This window comes from Cervus canadensis, chromosome 2 (assembly GCF_019320065.1).
Source record: "Cervus canadensis isolate Bull #8, Minnesota chromosome 2, ASM1932006v1, whole genome shotgun sequence".
Classification (NCBI taxonomy): domain Eukaryota; kingdom Metazoa; phylum Chordata; class Mammalia; order Artiodactyla; family Cervidae; genus Cervus; species Cervus canadensis.
The window spans coordinates 94,991,545-95,016,817 of NC_057387.1; the positions used below are offsets into that span (position 1 = coordinate 94,991,545).

Below are 25,273 nucleotides of genomic sequence, written 5' to 3' on the forward strand. Positions count from 1 at the left end.
AGAGGAAATGGAAAGCAAATAAGAAAATACAGTCAGCCCCCCTTATCCATAGTTCTGCATCTGTAGATTCAACCAACAGCGAATCAAAAATATTCAGGGAAAAAATAATCCAGAAAGTTTCACAGAGCCAAACCTGAATTTTCTGGTGCCAGCCACTATTCACATTGTATTTAAAACTATTTACATAGCATTTACATTGTATTGGGTATTATAAGTAATCTAGAGGTGATTTAAAGTACAGAAGAGGATGTACACAGGTTATATGCAAATACTATGAGACTTAAACATCTGTGGATTTTGGTATCCACTAGGGTCCGGGAACCAGTTCCCTCTGGATACCCAGGGGTGACTGTATCAGGCACTGAAAAGTACTAGTTTGAACATCAAACTGGATGCTCTGCTGGAGAATGATGAGGGACTTCTTTATACTGTATGGTGAGGGAAGGCCTCTCTGGAGAGCCAATGTTAACTAAGCAAAGACCTGAGGGAACAGCATTCCCTCAAAGGGAACAAGTGCACAGACTCTACTAACTCCACTAAGTTTCTAGAAAATGAGGGCTCTGTTTGTCTGGTTCCGACTAAGTACCCAGCCTGTGCCTGGGCTTACTGGGTACTCAGTAAACATTTACTGAATGAATGGGAAATGACTCAGTATAGAGGACAGTCCTAGGTCCTGCTGTCCGAGCTCTGAGGCGAGAGTTCACACACAATTGAGGCAGCAATTCCAGGACAAATGAGACTTTCAGCCGGGCTGGAAAAGCAGATGCATCCATCCAGCATATTCCTATACTGAAAACATTTCTTTTCTGGAGGTCTTAATGACAAAGACTGGCTCTAACCAAGAATAGCTTTAAAAATAAAATCAAAGAACATGAACTCTGCCAAGGAAGAATTTTAGAGATGTTCTGAAAAGTAAATAATTTGTATAGGAAGCCTTGATGCATGGATTGGATGGACTCATGTGACTCAGCTCAGGTACTTCTCCAGAGGCCAGGTGATAGCCTGGCAGTGGGCTGAACTGTCAAGACTGCTCCCATGTGCAGTCATATCAAGTTCATATCACTTCCGGAAATGAGTGAAATGCGAGGAATACAAACATGGCTTTTCATCACACCAAATCTTTCTAAATTCATGGGAGTATAAGTGAAGACCTGGTAGTTTCTTTATCCTCAAGGAGAGAGGCATAAATGGCTCCTTCCAGCTACCTGGAACTAGCTGAGTTAGAGGAGGGAAAGTGTAACTTCAGGTCCTCCAGGGAGGAGAGCCCATCTTCTCATTAGCACAGCTCTCAATCGGGAGTATAATGTTTCAGAACATACCCTCAGGAAACCAAGGATTTCTGTTTAAGATTGTAAAATAAATCCACTTCTAACATCTGCTTGCCCATTCAAATACTCAAATGCAAACACCTATAGTGTTTGGAAAACAAAGGTTGAACAAGATAATTATGACCTGGGCGAGGAAAGCAGGAAAAGAATTTTGATGGCTGGCAGACCCAAGGTAACAGACTTGGAAGGGCAATGCCTCAAAGGAGGAAGCTGACATTTAACTGACATTCATGCAAATACCACACATGTTAGTCACAGAAGAGTCTACCAACTTACCTACGGGCAGGAACAAAGGAAAAGTGAGCAGGTGCATTTGGAGAGAAATTCCGGGGACTATCCAAAGGACTGTTACCTGTGGACAGGGAAAGTAAAAGAAATCCTCTGTGAGGTCTCCTTCTGGGGAAGGCTGAGATGATAACCTTTAGAAAAGAAATCATCTCCTAGCATTGGCAGTGGGCACATATGATTATTTTTCCAGGCCCACCATTAGTTTAATGATTCTCTCTTTGCAAAAGTTTGGCAGCCCAGAGGGTTTTCCCTTGTTCCCAAGTTGCCTATAACCCATCTATGCTTCTCAGACATCTGTTCTAGATCTAGCAGCAACTTGACAATTTCCTGTCCTCTTTGGAACACCTCAGGTTCCAATCTGCCTAGTCAAGTTAACCCAACTTTGCAAAAGCTTGAACTCATTCAGGGCAGAGCACACAGCCAAACACTCAAACACTTCTCAAAGGGCAACAGGACTGCTGGTCTGAAAGGCACTTACACATATATTCTGCACACTGCATCCAAGGGGATATAATCCAGAAATATGTGTGCCTAGGGGAAAATGAAGTTCTCAGGTGGGAACTTAGGAGAGTGGTATTCCTTAAACAGTCCATACACAAGGTCCCCAAGTCTGCAAAGCATGCCCAACCCCTTCACAGGGTAGGAATTATCTCCATCTCTTTGTTAGTTTTCACATGTCCCCTATAACTTGTAAACTTATAGTTCAGAAGCTTTGAACAAAACTGTGTGCTTCTGTTTACAATAGCTAGGACATGGAAGCAACCTAGATATCCATTGGCAGACGAATGGATAAGAAAGCTGTGGTACATATACACAATGGAATGTTACTCAGCTATTAAAAAGAATGCATTTGAATCAGTTCTAATGAGGTGGATGAAACTGGAGCCTATTATACAGAGCGAAGTAAGTCAGAAAGAAAAACACCAATATAGTGTATTAACGCATATATAAGGAATTTAGAAAGACGGTAACGATGACCCTATATGCGAGACAGCAAAAGAGACACAGATGTAAAGAACAGACTTTTGGACTCTGTGGGAGAAGGCGAGGGTGGGATGATCTGAGAGAACAGCATTGAAACATGTATATTATCATATGTGAAATAGATCGCCAGTCCAGGTTCGATGCATGAGACAGGGTGCTCAGGGCTGGTGCACTAGGATGATCCTGAGGGATGGGATGGGATGGGAAGGGAGGTGGGAGGGAAGGTCAGCATGGGGAACATATATACACCCATGGCTGATTCATGTGAATGTATGGCAAAAACCACCACAATATTGTAAAGCAATTAGCCTTCAATTATAATAAATTGAAAAAAAAACCCAACTGTGTGCTTACCTTAGTGCTAAGGACCACAATTGCCAAATCTAAGCCTGCCACACTTCTGTGGTCCAATTGTCAGCTGGGGGCTGGTATTTAGGAGAAACTGTCAACATGTCTCTACCCAAAAAACCATGTTGGAGTAAGCACCACAGTCCATGATGTGCTGATCACTCAGCCAGTCCCTGCCCACCACCCTCCTTCTGTGCTCACCTCTATGAACCCACACTAGTTATGAGAAACAGCAGCTACCCAGGGACCTGATAGTTCAGCAGGCCCTGGTTTCTTCTTGGACAATTTATTTTCTGTATAGGGTACGATGTTTCAAAGTGCCATGAAGCTGCCCATGAGTTTCTCATTATCTCCATTCAACAGGTGTGAAGAGCACTCAATGTTTTTCTGTACTGATCTTCCGGGTGGCTCAGACAGTAAAGAATCCACCTGCAATGTGGAAGACCTGCAAGATTGGGAAGATCCCCTGGAGGAGGGCATGGCAACCCACTCCAGTATTCTTGTCTGGAGAATCCCCAAGGACAGAGGAGCCTGGCAGGTTCATGGGGTCGCAAAGAGTCAGACACAACTGAGCGACTAAGCACAGTACTGATCTTAGAAAAATCAGTCACTCAAACAATGGCTCCCTACCCTGTGCAGTATCTCTGTATCAATTATATAAAGGCACTCTTTTTAGGAGAACTAATGAAGAAGAGGCATTTTCAGCTTCTACTCATCCCCTTGCCAGGCAGCTCCAGTGAGGTGCACCACCTTCTGCAATAAATCTGCTCTCAACTCAGTACCACCTCTGGGTTTCCTGTGTGTTGAGGGCTACCTCTCATGGTTTATCCTACCTCCTGGCTAGCACATGTCACCAGGGTGTGAGAAAAGTGATTTAGAATAGCTGTTTCCTTAGGTAGGACTTAAAAGAATTATCAAGGTCTAAAAAAGCAGAGACATTACTTTGCCAACAAAGGTCCATCTGGTCAAGGCTATGGTTTCTCCAGTGGTCATGTATGGATGTGAGAGTTGGACTGTGAGGAAAGCTGAGCACTGAAAAATTGATGCTTTTGAACTGTGGTGTTGGAGAAGACTCTTGAGAGTCCCTTGGACTGCAAGGAGATCCAACCAGTCCATCCTAAAGGAGATCAGTCCTGGGTGTTCACTGGAAGGACTGATGCTGAAGCTGAAACTCCAATACTTTGGCCACCTCATGCAAAGAGTGGACTCATTGGAAAAGACCCTGATGCTGGGAGGGATTGGGGGCAGGAGGAGAAGGGGACAACAGAGGATGAGATGGCTGGATGGTATCACCGACTTGATGGGCATGAGTTTGAGTAAACTCCGGGAGTTGGTGATGGACAGGGAGGCCTGGAGTGCTGCGATTCACGGGGTTGCAAAGAGTCGGATACGACTGAGCAACTGAACTGAACTGAACTGAGAAAACTATATATATAAAATTCTTTTTAAATAGTGTCATCTCAGAGATTAACAAGTACCCTCAGTTTGATCCATGACATGTAAAGCTAGATGCCCTTTGTTGGTTCCCAAAACCACCAATCTAAAGCCTCAATGCCCTGAACATGAGTATTCTACAAACAATGACCAGTCTCCCAAGGACCAGGTATAGTGATGGTTATTGAAAAGAACATGAAGGATCTTCCAGGAGCTCACAGCAAAGCTAGGGATTCACAGAACACACACATGTCAGAAATGCCTAACACTAAGAGGGAAAAAAGTTGCAAATAACAACAATAATAAAAACCAGCACATCACTGAGGTGTGTGACAACTTCAAGCAGAATAATAATCCTTAAAGGATAAGACAGTAGAGGATGCAGAAAACATATTTGAAGAAATAATGGCTGATGGTTTTCTAAATTCGATGGAAAAACTATAAACCCATTTTATCTAAGAATCTCTAAGAGAAAGAGGAAGAAATATATACCAAAGCACATTACAATCATATTGCTCAAAACTCATGATAAAAAGAAAAATCTTAAAAGTAGTTGGGAGGCAGATTGAGGGGGGTAGGAAAGACATGTTTAGACAGGAATAAAGGTAAGGATTATAGTAGACTTCTCACTGAAAATAATGCAAAAGGATAGTGAAATAACATCTTTAAATTAATGGGAAAAAACACAAATCCTACCAACCTAGAATTCTATACCCAGCTACTGTGTAATAAAGAACCTGGTGGCATTTGTCCCAGTACCTAGGAATGTGCCTCTAAATCTTTGCAATTTCCCAAGTGATAGGAGTATCTTTGTTATTCATGGTGGGGCCCGACTGTTTATGCAAATAAGATGAGGAACCAAGAGAACAGAGAGCTGAAGCTTTAAGCCATCTGATATTACTCTGGCCTCCAGGGGTGCCAGAGACTGAGTTCAATCACATAGCTGATGAATTAATCAATCATGCCTACATAATGAAACTTCAGTAAGCACTATGGACACCACAGCTCTGATGAGCATTCCTGGTTAATAATACTCTGCATATTGTTACACATCAGTGTGCCAGGAGAGTGAAGCATCTAGACTTCATGGAGCGAAGGCACCAGAAACTTCACACACAACCTCCCAGACTTCACCTTAAGTATCTCTATTTTTGGCTGGTTCTTAATGTATCTTTTTTTGCTTTAATAAAACTGTATTTGTAAATATAGTTCTTTTATGATTTCTGCAAGTCATTCTAGCAAATTATTAAATCTGAGAAGGCAGTGGGAACCCCGAACTTGTACCCAGTTGGTGAGAATTATGAGTGGGCTGGGAACTGCCAATCATGCAAGTGATGTCTAAAGTAACGATAGTTTTGTGGAGGACTGTGGCCATAACCTAAGTTCTGCCCAATTCTGGGCAGTTAGTGTCAAAAGTCACTGTACCAGTGAAAATATTCTTAAAAAAGAAAGATGAAATAAAGATATTTTCAGATAAAAAAGCCAAACAAAATTCTCAACAGAAGACTGCACTACAAGAAATAGTTTCAAAATGTCCTTTAGGCACAAGGAAAATAATACCAGATGGAAATATGGATCTACACAAAAGAATGAAGAACACTGGAAATGTTAACTACATGGGAAAATATCTAAGATTTTTTTCTTATTATTTAAATGTCTTTAAAAAATAATGTTTAAACAAAAATAACAAGGTAATGTGAAATTTATATTATATATGAAAACAAAAAGGTTGAAGACAATATAAAGGCTGGGAGGGTAGAAACAGAATAGTATTATTTTTATGCTACAAGTGAAGTGGTTTAATATGGTGATAAAATGTATATTATACATGCTAATCCAACTACTAAATAACAAAGAGTTACAGCTCATAAGCCAACAGAGGATATAAAATAAAATTAAAAAACACTCAGTCCCAAATAAAAGAGCAAATAAAGAAAAAAACAGATGGTACGATAAGAAAATAAATAGGAAGATGACAGATTTAAACCAAAACATTATCCACAACAACAGTAAATGAAATAGCATGGTGGTGGTGGTGGTGGTTTAGTGGCTAAGTCGTGTCCAACTCTCATGACCCCGTGGACTATAGCCTGCTAGGCTCCTCTGTCCATGGGATTCTCCAGAATACTGGAGTGGATTACCATTTCCCTCTCCAGGGGATCTTCCTGACCCAGAATCAAACCCAGGTCTCCTGCATTGCAGGCAGATTCTTTACCAACTCAGTTACAAGGCACCAATTAAAAGATAGAGATTGTAAGACTGGATAAAAAAGAAAGAACTTCTTTAAAAAAGTATCAATATTCATAATATTGCAAAAAATAAAAGATTGATCTCAGATATTTCACTGATAAATTCTACCAAACATTTAAGGAAAAAGTAATACCAACTACCTACAATCTCTTTCAACAGAAGCAGAAAGAATATTTCCTAACTCATTGTATGAGACCAGTATTACCTCAATACCAAAACTAGATAAAGACATTACAAGAAAGGAAAACTATAGACCAGTATCTCTTACGAACACAGATGTAAAAATCTTCAACAAGACATTAGAAATATAAAATCCAACAATGTATAAAATATTATATACCATGACCAATTGGAATTTACTCCAGGTATGCAAGTCTGGTCCAACATTTGAAAGTCAATTAATATAACCTACAACAACAGACAAAAGAGATAAAAACACATAATTGCATCAACTGATACAGAAAAAGCATTTGACAAAATCTAACCCCCATTCCTGATAAAAAGTCTTAGCAAACTAAAAATAGGGCGGAACTTCCCCAAATTGATAAGAACATCTATAGAAGCTATGCTGCTAAAATCAGACTTCACTGTGAGAAAGTGGATGATTTCCTTCTCGGACTGAGAACAAGGCAAAGGTGCCCCCTCTTACCACTCCTATTCAACATCATAGCAGAAGTGCTAGCTAGTTCAACAAGACAAGAAAATGATATAAAAGGTAAATAGATGGGGAAGTAAGATATAAAACTGTAGATGAGATGATTGTCTGTGTAGAGATTAAAGAATCAATAAGAACCAAAAAATTACTCTTGGAACTAAGAAGCAATTATAGCAAAGTCATAGGATATAAGATACATGGCTAATATACAGTACAAGTCAATTGCTTTCCTTTATAACCAGCAATGAAGAATCAGTAGCTGAAATTAAAAACACAATTATACAATTAACACAAAAATGAAATGCTTACATATAAATCTAATAAAATATGTATACAATTTATATGCTATAAATAAAACTGATTAAAGAAGTCAAAGATCTAAATTAATGAAGTGATATTGCATGCTCATGGACTGAAAGATGTAATATTGTTAAGATGTCAGTTCAGGGCTTCTCTAGTGGCACAGTGGTAAAGAATCCACATGCCAATGCAGGAGACAGGGGTTCAATCCCTGGTTTAGGAGGATCCCACATACCACAGAGTAACTAGGCCCATGCACAACTGTGCATTGAGCCTGTGCTCTAGAGCCCAGGAGCTACAACTATTGAGCCCACTGAAGCCTGAGCACTAGAGCCAGTGCTCCACAACAAGAGAAGCCACAGCAATGAGAAGCCTGCACCCCACAACTAGAGAGTAGGCCCAGCTCATCACAACTAGAGAAAAGCCTGCACAGCAATGAAGACCCAGCATAGTCATAAATAAATAAACAAAATTATTTTTTTAAAAAAGGAGTCAGTTTTTCCCACCCAGATCTATGGAGTCAATTTTAATCAAAATCCCACCAAACTAGTTTGCGAATATTAACAAAAGGATTCTAAAGCTTACCTGGGAAGGCAAAGTAACCAGAAAGTCAATACAATACTAAAAATAAATAAATAAACAATAAAACTAGAGGACTGATATTACTTGATTTCAAGATTCACTATAAAGCTACAGAGATCAAGACAGTGTGGTATTACAATCTTGCAGTGGCTAGAATAAAAATCACATTACAGAAAGTTAATCAGGATGAAAAAGCAGAGGGTGATGTCTAAGATGAAGGGATAAGATAAACCTCAGAAAAACAACTAAATGAAGTGGACACAGGCAACTTTCCACAAAAAGAATTCAGAAAAATCACAGTGAAGATGATCCAGGATCTCAGAAACACAATGGAGAAGATGCAAGAAATGCTTAGCAAAGCCCCAGAAGAACTAAAGAACAATCAAATAGAAATGAACAATACACTAGAAGGAATCAATCAATAGCAGAATAATGGAGGCAGACGGAGAAGGCAATGGTACCCCACTCCAGTACTCTTGCCTGGAAAATCCCATGGACGGAGGAGCCTGGTAGGCTACAGTTCATGGGGTCGCTAAGAGTTGGACACGACTGAGCGACTTCACTTTCACTTTTCACTTTCATGCACTGGAGAAGGCAATGGCAACCCACTCCAGTATTCTTGCCTGGAGAATCCCAGGGACGGGAGCCTGGTGGGCTGCAGTCTATGGAGTCGCACAGAGTCGGACACGACTGACGTGACTTAGCAGCAGCAGCAGCAATGGAGGCAGAAGAATGGATAATCTGGAGGACGGAGTGGTGGAAATCATTACCTCAAAACAGAATATAGAAAAAAGAATGAAAAAAAATGAAGATAGCCTAAGAGACCTCTGGGACAACATTAAACACACCAACATTCACATTATACGGGTCCCTGAAGGAGAAGAGAGAAGATATATGAAGAGATAATAGCTGAAAATGTACCTAACATGGGAAAGGAAATAGTCAACTGAGTCCAGGAAGCACAGAGAATTCCAGGCAGGATAAACTCAAGGAGGAACATACTGAGACATATAGTAATCAAACTGAAGAAAACCAAAGACAAAGATGAAATATTAAAAGGAACTAGGGAAAAACAACAAATAACATACAAAGGAACTCCCAAAAGGTTATCAGCTGATTTCTCAACAGAAACTCTACAAGCCAGAAGGGAATGGCATGATATATTTAAAACGATGAAAGGGAAGAACCTACAACCAAGAATACTCTACCTAGCAAGACTCTCATTCAGATTTGATGGAGAAATCAAAAGCTTTCCAGCCAAGGCAAAAGTTAAAGAACTCAGCACCACCAAACCAGTTTTACACCAAATGCTAAAGAACATCTCCAGGCAGGAAACACAAGAGAAGGACAAGACCTACACATAATAAATTCAAAACAATTAAGAAAATGGTAATAGGGTCATACATATTGATAATTCTTAAATGTAAATGGATTAAATGCATCAACCAAAAGATGAAAACTTGCTGGGTGGATGAAAACATGTGCATGTATGCACTTCCACTTACCACATCACTCTATTTAACCCCTCAAACTGTATGTAATTTTTTTATGTGGTTAAGTTAATCATGTTTCCATTATAGCTTGCAATTGTAATTATCTTTTTATTTTTTCATCTGGCTATTGATTGTGAAAATTGATAAACATTTTTTATTCTTGTGGTTATGTAACTATTATTTGCTTAATACCATTGTATCATTACTAGCCAACAGAAAATAACAGAATTCTTTATTACTAAAACCACCATTTAAAAGAAGAACCTGTAAAAAAAAAAAAAAAAGAAGAACCTGTAATCAAGTTATAAAATCCAGATGCATATCAGAATTATCTTGGACTTTTTTGAAAAATACAAATGTCCAGGTATTACTTTTTCTCTCAATAGCTCCAGATGTGTTTCTAATGAGCAGCCATGTTTAAAAACAACTGGATTATATGATGATCTTTTACTTTTATCTAGTTTGTTTCACTTTTTCTACTTCATATTCAGTACTCCCATTTAGTTTATGCTTTCCAATTTCTCCATCTCTTTTGTTGTTTCTCAAGCCTTTATCAAATATAGCAGGAAAGTTCCTGTATACATAAATATATAGAGTATGTATAATATATATATTTTAGAAAATTTATGAGTTTTTGTATGGCTAAAAACTGTATGACATTTTGATTCCATTTGTTTGACTTAGTATGAATAGAATGCTAATTTTTTTATTTTTATTCACTCAAAACTTTGACATAGATCCATGTATTTTGGCATCCAGTATTACTGTTAAAAATCTGGAAAATTTATGGTCTTAGTGATTAAAAAAATTTGAATGAAGCTTGAAACTTCTAATTCAATTCTGAGAATATAAAGAAATACTATGTAAAAAAAAAAGGCAGGAAATTAACATGTGATACAGTATTATTAACTGAAGTCCAGATTTTGTTCAAATTTCACAAAACTTTATGCTAGTGTCCATTATTTGTTTTCATACGTTATTTAAGAGCCTACACTACATTTAATTGCACTGAGCAGTTCCAGCTGTATGCAACGAATTCTAGTAAATTCTCTTTTGATTATTATTCTATTACAAATATTTCCTAATTTTCCTTGTTATGACTTCTTAGATACACTCATTATTTAAAAGTGGACATTTACTTCCAAATGCGTGGGATTTTTTAGAGAATCTTTAATATTAATTTCTCACATTGATATTAATCTCTCATTAAATGCTTTCTCTGCAATCACCCTCTGTGTTTTATCAGTCTTCTAACTTCATTGAGGCTTTCAATGGCTAAGTCAAAGATTTCCCTTGGTAAATGTCACATTGCACTTGAAAATATGTTAGTTATTTTCAAATATCTTTAGATATTGACTTCTAACATTATCCCATAGTGATGAGAGAACAGATTCTATGATTTCAATACCTTTAGACTATGATATGTCTGCACCTTGTTTCATACCCCTGGATATGTTCCAATGTCTCCTAGTTCATAGTCTATGGGAACTTGAATAGAATTTGTATCCTACTGTTGTGTGAAAATTGTGTAAGTCTTAATTATGTTGAATTGGTTAATAGTGCTTTTCAGGTCTACTATATCCTTCTACTTCTCTGTATATTCATTCCATTAATTTTTGAGAGTTTGACATTGAAACTCCAACTAAAAGTCTTAATTTATTACTTAAAAAATAATTGCAATATATAGTGGAACTACCTATAACTTTTTTCTGTAAAAAAGACCAAAAAGTGCAATGAAAAAAATCTGTGTTTAAAAAAAAAAAAAAAAAAGATAGTGTGGTATTGGTGAAAGAACAGACACATAGATAATGGAACAGAACAGAGCACCCAGAGATAAAGAAATGCAACTATATTCAACTGATCTATGACAAGGGAGCTTAGGCAATTCAACGGAGAAAAGATAGGTTTTTCCATGAATGGTGCTAAAACCACCAGATGTCTGTATGCAAACAAAACAAAACAAAACCCCACAGAAGAATCATCTAGACACAATCTTTCACAAAAACTAATTCAACATGGATCACATAAATGATCCTAATGTAACATCTGCTTAAATATAAAGCACAAAACTATCAAACTTTTAGAAGATACATAGGGGAAAAGGAAGTGACCCTGACTTCGGTGATGAATTCTTAAGATATGAAACCAAAAGCACGATCAATGAAAAAATTAATAAATTGGACTGCATTAAAATAAAAAGCTGCTCTGCAAAACACACTGTTAAGAGAATAAAAAAGACAAGCCATAGACTGGGAGAAAATATTTGCAAAACATGTTGTATTTTGGATACAAAAGACTTGTATCCAAAATAAACGAAGAAAAGATAGGTTTTTCCATGAATGGTGCTAAAACCACCAGATGTCTGTATGCAAACAAAACAAAACAAAACCCCACAGAAGAATCATCTAGACACAATCTTTCACAAAAACTAATTCAACATGGATCAACATTAAGCTCAACAATAAGAAACAAACGAGTTTTACAAGGTGAAAAAGATCTGAACAGACATCTTACCAATGAAGATACACAGATGGCAAATGAGCACATGAAAAGTTGCTCAACATCATTTGTCATAGGGAATCATAAATTAAAACCATAAAGAGATACTCATACACATCTATTAGAATGGCTAAAAAAAACTGACAATATCTAATACTAATAAGGATGTAGAATAATAGGAACTTATTCACTGTTAGTAGGAATGCAAAATGGTATAGCCACTTTAGAAGATAGTTTGGCAATTTCTTACAATGCTTAAACACAGTCTTATTTTATAATCCAGCAACTGTATTCCTAAGTAATTACTCAGTTGAGTAGAAAACTTTCTGTCCACATAAAAACTTGTACATAGAAGCTGATAGCAACTTTACTGATAAATGCCAAAACTTGGAACAGCCGATGAATCCTTTAGTAGGTGGGTGAATATAACTGTGGTACATCTAGACAATGAAATTATTCAGCACTAAAAACAAATCAGTTATCAAGTCATAAAAAGATGGAAAATGAATGGAGTCTAAAGGCAAAAGGAACTACATATATATACTCAACTCTCGTCTATAAAGGTGCTTCCCATGGGAGTATGGGGAAAACAATTTTGACACTGCTACTATGTACAGTGGAATTGAAAAACTAAATATATATGGATAATGGGTGGTTGGAGCCAAGTTTTTCATCATTTGAGTGGAAATTTATAGATCAGCAAGGGGTAGTAGTAAGGAATCTTCCTGCCAATGCAGGAGATGCAAGAGACATGGGTTCTATCCCTGGGTCAGGAAGATCCCCTGGAATAGGAAATGGCACCCCACTCCAGTATTCTTGCCTGGAAAATTTCATGACCAGAGAAGCCTGGTGGGCTACAGTCCATGGGGCTGCAAAGACTCAGGTACGACTGAGCACCTGAGCACACATCAACCAATTTGACCTAACTGACACTTAAAGAACACTACCAAACACATTCTTTTCAAGTAAACAAGAACATTTACTAAGATCATATTCTGGTCCATAAAACAAGAAGATCCAATAAATTTTAAAGAATTCAAGACATACAAAGTATGTTCTGTGCGCATAATGAAATTTAATTAGAAATCAATAATAGAAAGACCTCTGGAGAATCTCCAAATATTTGGAAACTAAACAACATACTTCAGAGTAACTTGTGGATCAAAGCAGAAATGCAAAGGGAAATTAGAAAAGTATTTTAAACTAAATAAAAATGAAAATATATCAGTTAAAGCAGTTCGATAGCAAGAAAAACATATCACTAAATAAATACCTATACTAGAAAAGAATGAGGGCCTTCCTTGGTGGTCCAGAGGTTAAGAATCTGCCTTGCAATGCAGGGGATGCGGGTTTGATCCCTGGTCTGAGAACTAAGATCCCACACGCCATGGAGCAACCAAGCCTATATGCCACAACTACTGAGCCCATGCCACAATTAGAGAGTCCATTAGCTGCAAGGAAAGATCCTGCACGATGGAATGAAGATCGGACACAGACAAGTAAATAAATATTTTTAGAAAAAGAAAATTCAGTTCAATGACCTCAGTTTTTATCTTAAGAAATTAGAAAAAGAAGAGCAAATGAAACCCAGAATAAAGGAAATCACAAAGATAACTGAAGAAATCAATTAAAAAACAAAGAAAACCTATTTAACCTGAACTATGAATGTCCTCTTTCTCCTCTGCTTGCCTCTGTTTGAACACTTGATGGCATTTACCAGAATTAAGGGCACCATATGGTAAACATCTTTGTTTCAGTGTCAATGAGGTAAGTACTTATTAATTTATCATTCTCTCAAAGCTCAGTCAGTAAAGAATCTGCCTGCAATGCAGGAGACCCAGGTTCAACTCCTGGGTCGGGAAGATCCCCTGGAGAAGGAAATGGCAATCCACTCTAGTATTCTTGCCTGGAAAATTCCATGGACAGAGGAGCCTGGTGGGCTACAGTCCATGGGGTCACAAGAGTCAGACACGACTTGGCAACTAATCCACCACCACCACCACCACCACCAAGGTTTACACATTTGTTCATTAGAACATTTTAGAGTTGGTTCACAATTCAATGTCTTATATACCAAACATTGCCAACATCACAGAATGGAAATGGCTTGCAAGTTATGGGAGTAGTCACCAGGACATATCCAAAATCAGGTCTCTAGGTGTGAGACTGTAATCGCTGGCAAAAAGCATCCCTGTTTCGGGGGTAATTAACAATGGATTCCTACCACCTGGAAGTTGATGAAATAATAAACTCATTATAACATGTATTCCTCCCAAACGGCCAGGCTCCAACATACTTTTCAAAAAAGATACTATTCTGACACTAACTGGGTGTAGTTCAATTCTGACACCAACCTCAAAGAGTTAGTACAGACCCAACAGGTTAAGGGCAAAGTCCTTAATAAGACTGCCTCATTTTCTACACCAGCCATTTATCTTGGGAGGAGGGAGGTACCTGTACTTCTGACCTACTGACTATAAATCTGGAGGTTTCCATGCCTGCCTCCCTTCCAGCTACAATAATTCACTAGAACAACTCACAGAACTCAGAAAGTATCATATTCATTATTACAGTTTATTAGAAAGGATGTACATAGGTGAAGTCAGGAAAGGAACGTAGAGCTCCTGTGCACCCTCCTCGTGGAATCTGGGTGCGTCCTGCTTCCTGGCACAATAAATGTGTTCACCAACCAGGAAGCGCTACTATAAGCTTTGGTGTCTACAGTTTTCACTGGAGTTTCACTACGTAAGAACAATTGATTCTATCACTGGCTAAACAATGAACTCAATCTCCAGCTCCTTCCCCTCCCCATGAGGCTGGGTTGAACCAAAGTTTCAACTCTCTATTTATGTGGTTGATTTTCCTGGTGACAAGACTCCATCCTGGAGCTATCTAGGGGGCCTCCTTGAGTTACTTCACTGGCATAAGACTTTCTCAGAAAATTCCAAGGTTTTTAGAAGCCCTGTGCCAGGAACCTGGGATAAATACCATAGAAATTATTTATTATACAGAAGCTAAGTTCTAAAATGTTTGTGCCTTTTTCTATACTTTCCAATATTCATTTTACCAAGAGACCAAAAATCACTAATATGAAGACTATGACAGAATAGAATCAATATAATTTGAATTGGTCTTCTTTTGAGGGAAGATAAAGATGCTAACATTTTGAAGAAAATAATTAAATTGACTTGATAATTCTTATTGACTTACATCTACAGTTCTGGCTCTAGGGGAAAAAAAATTACATCATTGAGAGGAACTTATCCTTGAAAACAGCCAGAAATCGCTCAACAAGGACAAAAAATCTGATAGAAAACCCAGCAGCCCAAGAAGCAGGTTTTTTCAACTTCACCAAGCAGTTGGAAGAAATAATTCAAAGACAAGCAATCATCCATCCCAGAGAAACAAGTTATAATAAAAGATAAATAGAACTGGGAGCTGTCACCTACAAATTGGCACTTGCCATCTACCTCTACAAGGATCAAATTATGAGCCACTGCAGCTGATCATCAACAACCCCTGAAAGGAATTCAGGGTGGAGATCAGAAATGAGGCAATCTGTGTTCTGGGAAAAACTGGCAGAACAGGTCTTCATATTGTTAGGTATTTTGAAGAGAAAATTTTATGAGCCCAGTTCATGCATCTCCTCATATCTAGAAAAGCACTAAAATCCTTCATGGTGATGACTGTTCCTCGTGATCAGCAGTAACCTTCACAAGACTAGCAGAAAACTTCTGCAAAAATATGTGCTTGATTGCATGTACTCCTTGCTTCACCAAAATCACATATATACTGACCTTTCCCCCCATCTCTTTGGAGCAGTTTCTCCAAGCTGAGATGCTATTTCCTGGGCTACAGTCCTCATTTTGCCCCAAATAAAACTTAACTCACAACTCTCACGTTGCGCATTTTTTTCAGTTGACAGAGCAATCAGCTGACCTTGAACCAATTGCTTCATTTACACAGTTTAACTAGTAATAAAGTAATATAACTATATAGCAAGCACCTATATAAATACCATCCAGGTTAACGATGCCATCTTCCAAAATGCCTTCTTCTAGTCAAACCTTTCCAGTCAAAATACCTCCCCTTTCCCATTAAAGGTAAACATTACCCTGAATTTTATGGCAATCATTTCTTTACAGCTTTACCAACTAAATAGGCATCCTTAACACCTGAGTTTAGTTTTTCTCAATTAAAAACGTTGAGATATAGGGAATTCCCTGGTGGTCCAGTGATTAGGACTCTGTTCCACTGCCAGCCCAGATTCGATCCCTGGTTGAGGAATTAAGATCCCACAAGTCGCGTGGTGTGGCCAAAAAAAAAAAAAAGATACAATTCACATGCAATAAAATTCCTTTTAAACTGCACAGTGTAGCAGTTTTAGTACATTCTCAAAGTTGTGCAAACATCACGACTATCTACTTCCAGAACATTTTTATCACTCAAAAAAGAAACTGCACCTGTCTCCTAAGACTGGCAATCACTAATCTAGTTTCTGTTTCTATGGCATCATCCATTCTGGACATTTCATAGAAATGGAATCATACAATATGTGACCTTTTGCGCTCTAATCTGTTTTTAAACTTCACCTAAGAAAATGCCAAACTGTTTTTGCAAAATGGATTACCAATGTATGGTTCCACCAGTAATGCTTAAGAGTTCCCATTGTTTCATATACTTATCTACACTTGGTTCTGTCATTTTAATTTAAGCCATGTCTGATGGTAACAGAATGGTATGTCATTGTGATTTTATTTTGCATTTCCATAATAACCAATGAGATTAAAGTATCTTTTCACATATTTATTGGCCATTTAGATTGCTTTTGTGAACCACCTGTTCAAGTCCCTCGGCCATTTTTCAATCACACTATCTTTATGTGTCCTTTACAAAAAAATCCCTTTACGTATTACCAATTCTCTTTCTGTCCTTTTTAAAAAATAAATATGTTCTACTGTATGTCTTCTAAATGTTTAGTGTTTTGGTTTTCCAATTTAAATCCACAATTCATGTATATCAAATTTTCACATGTGTACTTTAAATATCTTCAGTTCAGTTCAGTTCAGTTGCTCAGTCGTGTCCGACTCTTTGCGACCCCATGAACCGCAGCACACCAGGCCTCCCTGTCCATCACCAACTCCCAGAGTCCACCCAAACCCATGTCCATTGAGTCGGTGATGCCATCCAACCATCTCATCCTCTGTCGTCCCGTTCTCCTCCTGCCCTCAATCTTTCCCAGCATCAGGGTCTTTTCAAATGAGTCAGGTCTTCGCATCAGGTGGCCAAAGTTTTATATATTAATTATATCTAACAGAAGCTGAAAAAAAAAATTTACCATTCACCTGAAATTGATTTTTGTGAAGTAAGAGCTAAGTCTTTCAATTTCCCCATATGAATGTCCAATTGTCCCAATGTTGCCATTGTCATAAATCAAGTGACCACATATATATGGATTTGTTTCTGTGATCTTCTTTCTTCTTTCCCTAAATTTGTTCTCTTCAATTTCATTTAAGAGTATCATCACTCATTAATCATCTGAACAGGAAATCTGGAGACAATTAGTTTTAATCCCTGCTGATCTGACCGCATAACTTTTCCCATATTTATATATTTTCTACGTTTCTAGTACTCCCTTGCTGACATCTTGACAATGGCCAGGGCCTCTCACTGGTCTTTTTAAAATGCCAGCATATCTTTACTTTTGTATTTCTATACATCCTGGACATACATTTAGTATAGCTCTTAACAAATTAGGTGAAACTTCACTGTCCCTGTGGACACAGCTTTCCTTGCAGCTTTCTCAAGTAATGACTGCTTGCTTTCACCCTCCCCTTTGTACCACTGGGCCTTAAACATGGGTTAGTACCCTGCTGGCTCCTCATATTCTCTGGCAGGCACTCTCCAGCCCTACTTCTCTCTTGAAGTCAAGATTAATACATTGATGTGCCCATGCCAGTGCCTAAAAGGCATCTCAAACTTAACATATTTAAGGGTTCCAAGGACCAGAGGTCCTGGAATCAAATGGCTGATTTGGGGGGATATTTCTAGATGGCACAGGAGAAAGACTGTGTTAGTATTTGGAGAGAAGGAAGAAGGAAATTATGGAAACAAAGTCTAAATATATAGCACAGGGCATATGTGACCAAGGAAGTTTGGAGGAGAAACTCATTGGAAGATAGGTTCAAAGAACTAAAAGTCCTAAGAACTGAAAAGAACCTCAACATACATGTATTCAAACTATCAAGAATAACAGAAGAGTTAGAACTGAAGAGTAAAAGTGAGTCAAGAACTAAGATATTTATAGCGGCAATGATGGTATTTAATGATAAGTGATAGTATTTAATGGTATGAGATTCAAAGTTTTGGGGCACTAGGAAGAAGAGAGGGAAAATACTGAAAAGACAAGAACATGTACTCTCCCTTTCAGGCCCAGTGATCAGAGGTCAGGGGGGCGGTAAGAGGGTAGCAGAGAGCCAGTATTCTAACCCTTCCCTCCTCCCCAGGATTTCATTAGAACTAGACTGATGGACTGAGTCCAAATGGTACATTGGAAGTCCTCAGAGTCAGAGAGAGATGAGAAAAAAAGTCAGAACAGGAAATGTTCAGAGGTTTACAGGAACTAGGAATATAGGAGATAGAAGGCTCAAATATCTGGGGGTTCCTATCAGTCAGGGATAATGAAATTAGCCCATAGTGGATTCAAGACAGGTAAGAGATGGGAAGACTGCAAGAGTTAGGGAGTAAAGAGGAGTGGGTTACTGGAGATTGCTCTTGACCCTGCATGACAGGGGCTGAAGGCTTAAGGAAGACACACTTTTAGTCCCATTGTACCAGTTTAGAATCAGATGACATGGAACAAACATCATATAAATACACCCACTGACCTGTTAAGCTTACTCTGAAAATACAATTCAGCAAGTTCATGTCTACACATTTTTAGACAGTCTTTTTTTCTCAGACAGTCTTTATGCATATATATACTGGCATGCTACAGTCCATGGGGTTGCAAAGAGTCAGACATGACTGAGCGACTGAACAGACTGACTGATGCATATATACAAAAAGAATATGAAGAAGGATGTTTGTTGCAACACTAACTAAAATAGTGAAGAACTGAAAACAATCTAAATATTTGTGCTAGTTATCAATCAGATATTTCTAAAATTCATCCTTTAATACTTTCTCTGCCACAGAGGAGAGAATTCCTTTCAGTTCAGTTCAGTTGCTCAGTAGTGTCCGATTCTTTGTAACCCCATGGACTGCAGCACGCCAGGTCTCCCTGTCCATCACCAACTCCCAGAGCATACTCAAACTCATGTCCATTGACTCGGTAATGCCATCCAACCATCTCATCCTCTGTCGTCCCCTTCTCCCCCTGCCTTCAATCTTTCCCAGCATCAGGGTCTTTTCCAACGAGTCACTTCTTCCCATCAGGTGGCCAAAGTATTGGAGTTTCAGCTTCAGCATCAGTCCTTCCAATGAATATTCAGGACTGATTTCCTTTAGGATGGACTGGTTGAATCTCCCTGCTGTCCAAGGGACTCTCAAGAGTCTTCTTCAACACTACAGTTCAAAAGCATCAATTCTTCGGCGCTCAGCTTTCTTTATAGTCCAACTCTTACATCCATACATGACTACTGGAAGAACCATAGCTTTGACTATACAAACCTTTGTTGGCAAAGTAATGTCTCTGCTTTTTAATATGCTGTCTAGGTTTATCATAGCTTTTCTTCCAAGGAGCAAGTGTCTTTTAATTTCACGGGTGCAGTCACCATCTGCAGTGACTTTGGAGCCCAAGAAAATAAAGTCTTTCACTGCTTTCATTGTTTCCCCATCTCCTTGCATAAAGTGATGGGCCCAGAGGCCATGATCTTAGTTTCTTGAATGCTGAGTTTTAATAAAGCCAGCTTTTTCACTCTCCTCTTTCACTTTCATCAAGAGGCTCCTCAGTTTCTCTTCACTTTCTGTCATAAGGGTGGTGTCATCTGCATATCTGAGGTTATTGATATTTCTCCCAACAATCTTGATTCTAGCTTGTGCTTCATTCAGCCCAGAAATTCACATGATGTGCTCTGCATATAAGCTAAATAAGCAGGATGACAAAATACAGCCTTGATGTACTCCTTTCCCGATTTGGAACCAGGTCCATTGTTCCATGTTCGGTTCTAACTGTTGCTTCTTGACCTACATACAGATTTCTCAGGAGGCAGGTAAAAATTAAATTTAATTTAAATCTTAAATTATCTCTTTAAGAATTTCCCACAGTTTGTTGTGATCCACACAGTCAAAGGCTTTGGTGTGGTCAATGAAGCAGAAGTAGATGTTTTTCTGGAACTCTCTTGTTTTTTCTGTGAGCCAATGGATGTTGGCAGTTTGATCTCTGATTTCTCTGCCTTTTCTAAATCCAGCCTGAACATCTGGAAGTTCTCGGTTCACGTACTGTTGAAGCATTTTGAGCATTACTTTGGTAGCGGGTGAGATGAGTGGAATTGTGTGGTATTTTGAACATCCTTTGGCATTGCTTTTCTTAGGGACTGGAATGAAAACTGACCTTTTCCAGTCCTGTGGCCACTGCTGAGCTTTCCAAATTTGCTGACATATTGAGTGCAGCACTTTCACAGCATCATCTTTTAGGATTTGAAATAGCTCAACTGGAATTCCATCACCTCCACCAGCTTTGCTTATAGTGATGCTTCCTAAGGCCCACTTGACTTCGCATTCTAGGATGTCTGGCTCTAGGTGAGTGATCACACCATTGTGATTATCTGGGTCGTGAAGACCTTTTTTGTATAGTTCTTCTGTGCATTCTTACCATCTCTTCTTAACATCTTCTGCTTGTTTAGGCATTTCATTTATAGCAAACACATTAAACTTTCCCAGTAGAGGGCGCTGGAGGGACACTGTACAAGGAAGAGGCTCAGGGTGCAGTCCCAGCAACACCTCCTTGTTGGCGTGGCAGTGAGGACAGGCAGGGGTGCTCTGACCAAGTCACACGCTGTCAACCTTGCATCCCGAACCTGACCTGGTGATCACCTTCCCATAGCCCTCCCTGAAATGACACTGTATGCTCCAGGCATGCCCACACTGGTACCTTGATGCCCTCTGCTTGCTGGTTCACCCCTTGTACTCTATGGCTTGTCTTCCACGTTGTTCCTGAGCGATATGACATACTCCATGCCACCTACCCTCTGTGCAGGCCTGGATACTGGCTGCTGTGCCAGTGTTCTGGAGAGCTGCATGCTGATTGCTCAGTGGCTGTGGGCCGGTTCTGGTCTTCTTTTATTGTCACAGTTTATAATTCTATTAAACTTCATCTGTTTAAATCACTGTGTGGTTTCTGTCTCCTAATTAGGCTCAGACTGCTATAATGTCCATCAATAAGAAAATCACTAAGAATGTCTTTGAAAGGCTCATTAGTGGAACGGACACAGTTGAGAAAATAATCTCTGACCTTGAGGAATGATACTAGAAATTTCCAAAACTAAAAAGAGAGAGAGAAAAGACTGAAATTAATAGAACAGAATATCTAAGAACTGTGGGACAACTACAAAAGGTGTTAAGACTTGTGTAATGGAAATGACACAGGAAGAAACAGGAAGAAATATTTGAAACAATAATGACTGAGAATTTACCCCAGTCAATGTCAGACACCCAACCACAGATCCAGGAAACTCAGAGAACACAAAGCAGGATTAAATGCCAAAAAAAAACCCTACACCTAGCATACTATATTCAAACTTAGAAAAAAAATCAAAGACAATGAAAAAAAGCTTGAAACAAACCAGATGGTAAGAAGATCTTACCTACAGAGAAGAAAAGAATTATATTCTACTTCTCAGACATCTCGCAAACAAGGGAGTTAAGAGGGAAAAAACCCCACCAACCTAGTATTCTGTACTCTACAATATTATTCTTCATAAGTGAAAGAGAAACTAAGACTTTCTTAGATAATCAAATATTGAGGGAATTTGTTGCCAACAGACCTGCCTTACAAGGAATGTTGAAAGTTCTAAGAGAATTCCCTGGTAGACCAGTGGTTGGGACTTGGAGCTTTCATTGCCCTGGCCCAGGTTCAATCCCTGGTCAAGGAACTAAGATCCTGTAAGCTGTGCAGTGTGGTAGAAAAAAAAAAGTTCTAAGAGAAGTAAAATGATATAGATCAGAAACTTGGACCTACATAAAAGACAACAGAGGGTAAGATGGCATCACCGACTCAATGGACATGAGTTTGATCAAGCTCCAGGAGATGAAGGACAGGGAAACCTGGCATTGCTGCAGTCCATGGGGTCACAAAGAATTGGACACGACTGAGCGACTGAACAACTATATCAACGCAAGCATGCTAAGTCGCTTCAGTTGTTTCTGACTCTTTGCGACCATATGGACTGTAGCCCACCAGGCTACTCTGTCCATGGGATTCTCCAGGCAGGAATACTGGAGTGGGTTGCCATGCCCTCCTCCAGGGGATTTTCCCGACCCAGGGATCAAACCCACATCTCTTACACCTTCTGCATTGGCAGGCAGGTTCTTCACCACTAGCACCACCTGGGAAGCCCAACTATATCAATAATCACGTTAAATGTTTACAGTCTAAATTAAAAAGATTGAGACTCTCACATAGATTAAAAAAAAATAAAAACAAGGCCCAACTAAGTGTAGTTTTACAAGGAAGCCTTTTAAAATATAAAGGCACATATAAATTAAAAGCAAATGGATAGAGTAAGAAGAGACCTGCTAACACTAATCAAAAGAATGTGGAAGTAAGTACATTCCACACAGTTTGGGGAAACCCAACCCCAAGCAAAAGCAGTGCTAAAGAATGTTCAAACTACAAGACAATTGCACTCATTTCATAGGCTAGCAAGGTAATACTCAAAATCCTTCAAATTAGGCTTCAACAGTATTTGAATCGAGAAATTCTGGATGTACAAGCTGGGTTTAGAAAAGGCAGAGGAACCAGAGATCAAATTGCCAACATTTGTTGGATCATAGAGAAAGCAAGGGAATTCCAGAAAAACATCTACTTCTGCTTCATTGACTATGCTAAAGCCTTTGACTGTGTGGAGCACAACAAACTGTAGACAATTCTTAAAGAGATGGGAAGAGCAGACCATCTAACCTGTCTCCTGAGAAACCTGTATGTGGGTCAAGAAGCAACAGTTAGAACCTTACATGAAACAAGTGACTGATTTAAAACTGGGAAAGGAGTACGACAAGGCTGTATATTGTTACCCTGTTTATTTAACTTATATGCAGAGTACATCATGCAAAATGCCAGGCTGGATGACTTACAATCTGGAATCAAGATTGCTGGGAAAAATATCAGCAACCTCAGATATGCAGATGATACCACTGAAATGGCAGAAGGCAAAGAGGAACTATAAGAGATTCTTGATGAGGGTGAAAGAGGAGAATGATAAAGCTGGCTTAAAACTCAACACTAAAAAACTAAGATCATGGCATCCAGTCCCATTATTCATGGCAAATAGAAGGGGAAAAGTGGAAGCAGTGACGGATTTTCTCTTCTTGGGATCCAACATCACTGAGATGGTGACTGTAGCCATGAAATTAGAAGACACTTGTTTCTTGGAAGGAAAGCGATGACAAACCTAGACAGTGTATTAAAAAGCAGAGACAACACTTTGCCAACAAAGGTCTGTCTAGTCAAAGCTATGGTTTTTCCAGTAGTCATGTACGGATATGAGAATTGGACCATAAAAAAGAGTGAGCACTGAAGAATTGATGCTTTTGAATTATGGTGCTGGAGAAGACTCTTCAGTGTTCCTTGGACAACAAGATCAAACCAGTCAATCCTAAATGAAATCAACCCTGAGTATTCATTGGAAGGACTGATGTTAAAGCTGAAGCTACAAGTATTTGGCCACCTGATGCAAAGAGCAGACTCATTGGAAAAGACCCTGATGCTGGAAAAGATTGAAGGCAAAAGGAGAAGAAGACAGCAGAGTATGAGATGGTTGGACAGCATCACTGACTCAATGGACATGAACTTGGGCAAATTTCAGGAGATGGTGAGGGACAGGGAGGCCTGGTGCGCTGCAGTCCATGAGGTGCAAAGAGTCGGACACAACTTATCGACTGAACAACAACAACAACAAATTTAATTGAAAAGAATTCACCCATCTGCTTTCAGATCACAGTAGAATTAAACTAGTAATCAATAAACAGAAAGACAACTGGGAAAACCTCCAAATATTTGAAGATTAAACAACACAGTTCAAAAATAACACAATTAGGTCAAAGAAGAAATCTCAACAAAAATTTTAAAGTATTTTTAAGTAAATAAAAATGAAACTACAACTTACCAAGTTTGTGCAATGGGGTGAGGGAGTGTGAGGTACACACTACTGGAAATAAGACAGACTACAAGAGGGATTTCCCTGGCAATCTGTGGTTAAGACTCTGGGCTTCCACTGCAGGGAACATGGGTTTGATCCCTGGCAGGGGAACTAAGACCCCTTATGATGCATGATGTGGCTGAATAAAAAAAGATATGCTACAAGGATGTATTGTACAACATGGGGGAATATAGACAATACTTCACAGTAACTGTAAATGGAGTATAACCTTTAAAAATTGAATCTTGGGACTTCTCTGGCAGTCCAGTGATTAAGATTCCACGCTTCCAATGCAGGGAGCATGTATTCAATCTCTGGTCAGAGAACTAAAATCCTACATGCCCAAGCTGCATGCTATAGCCAAAAAAAAAAAAAAAAATTGAATCTTGATTAATTAATTAAGGAAGATTTAAGATTAATCACCTAAGCCTCCACCTTAAGAAGCCAGAAAAAGAGCAAATTAAACATAAGCAGATGAAAAGAAAAAATACTGGAGCAGAAATCAATGAAATTGGAAACAGGAAATCAATAGAGAAAATCAACAAAACCAAAAACTGGTTCTTTGATAAGATCCACAAAATGGACAGGCATCTAGCCAGGCTAACTAAGGAAGAAAATAGAAAAGACACACGTCACTAACATCAGAACAGATGCTTTATTACTACAGATTCCACGGGCATTAAGAGGATAATAAAAGAAAATTATGCACAACTCTATGCCCACAAATTTGATATCCAGATTTAAATACACCAA

The 25,273-nt window shown here is 38.7% G+C and overlaps 1 protein-coding gene across 6 annotated transcripts in view; it reads right to left on the reverse strand.

The window, feature by feature from the left end:
* MAST2 (microtubule associated serine/threonine kinase 2) overlaps positions 1–25,273 on the reverse strand; it is a 202,861-nt gene that overhangs the window by 28,886 nt on the left and 148,702 nt on the right. For all 6 annotated transcript variants that reach the window (XM_043461467.1, XM_043461466.1, XM_043461465.1 and 3 more), the window contains one exon: positions 1,605–1,680. In XM_043461467.1, the coding sequence (XP_043317402.1) occupies positions 1,605–1,680 (76 nt within the window). The remainder of the gene's footprint in view (positions 1–1,604; positions 1,681–25,273) is intronic.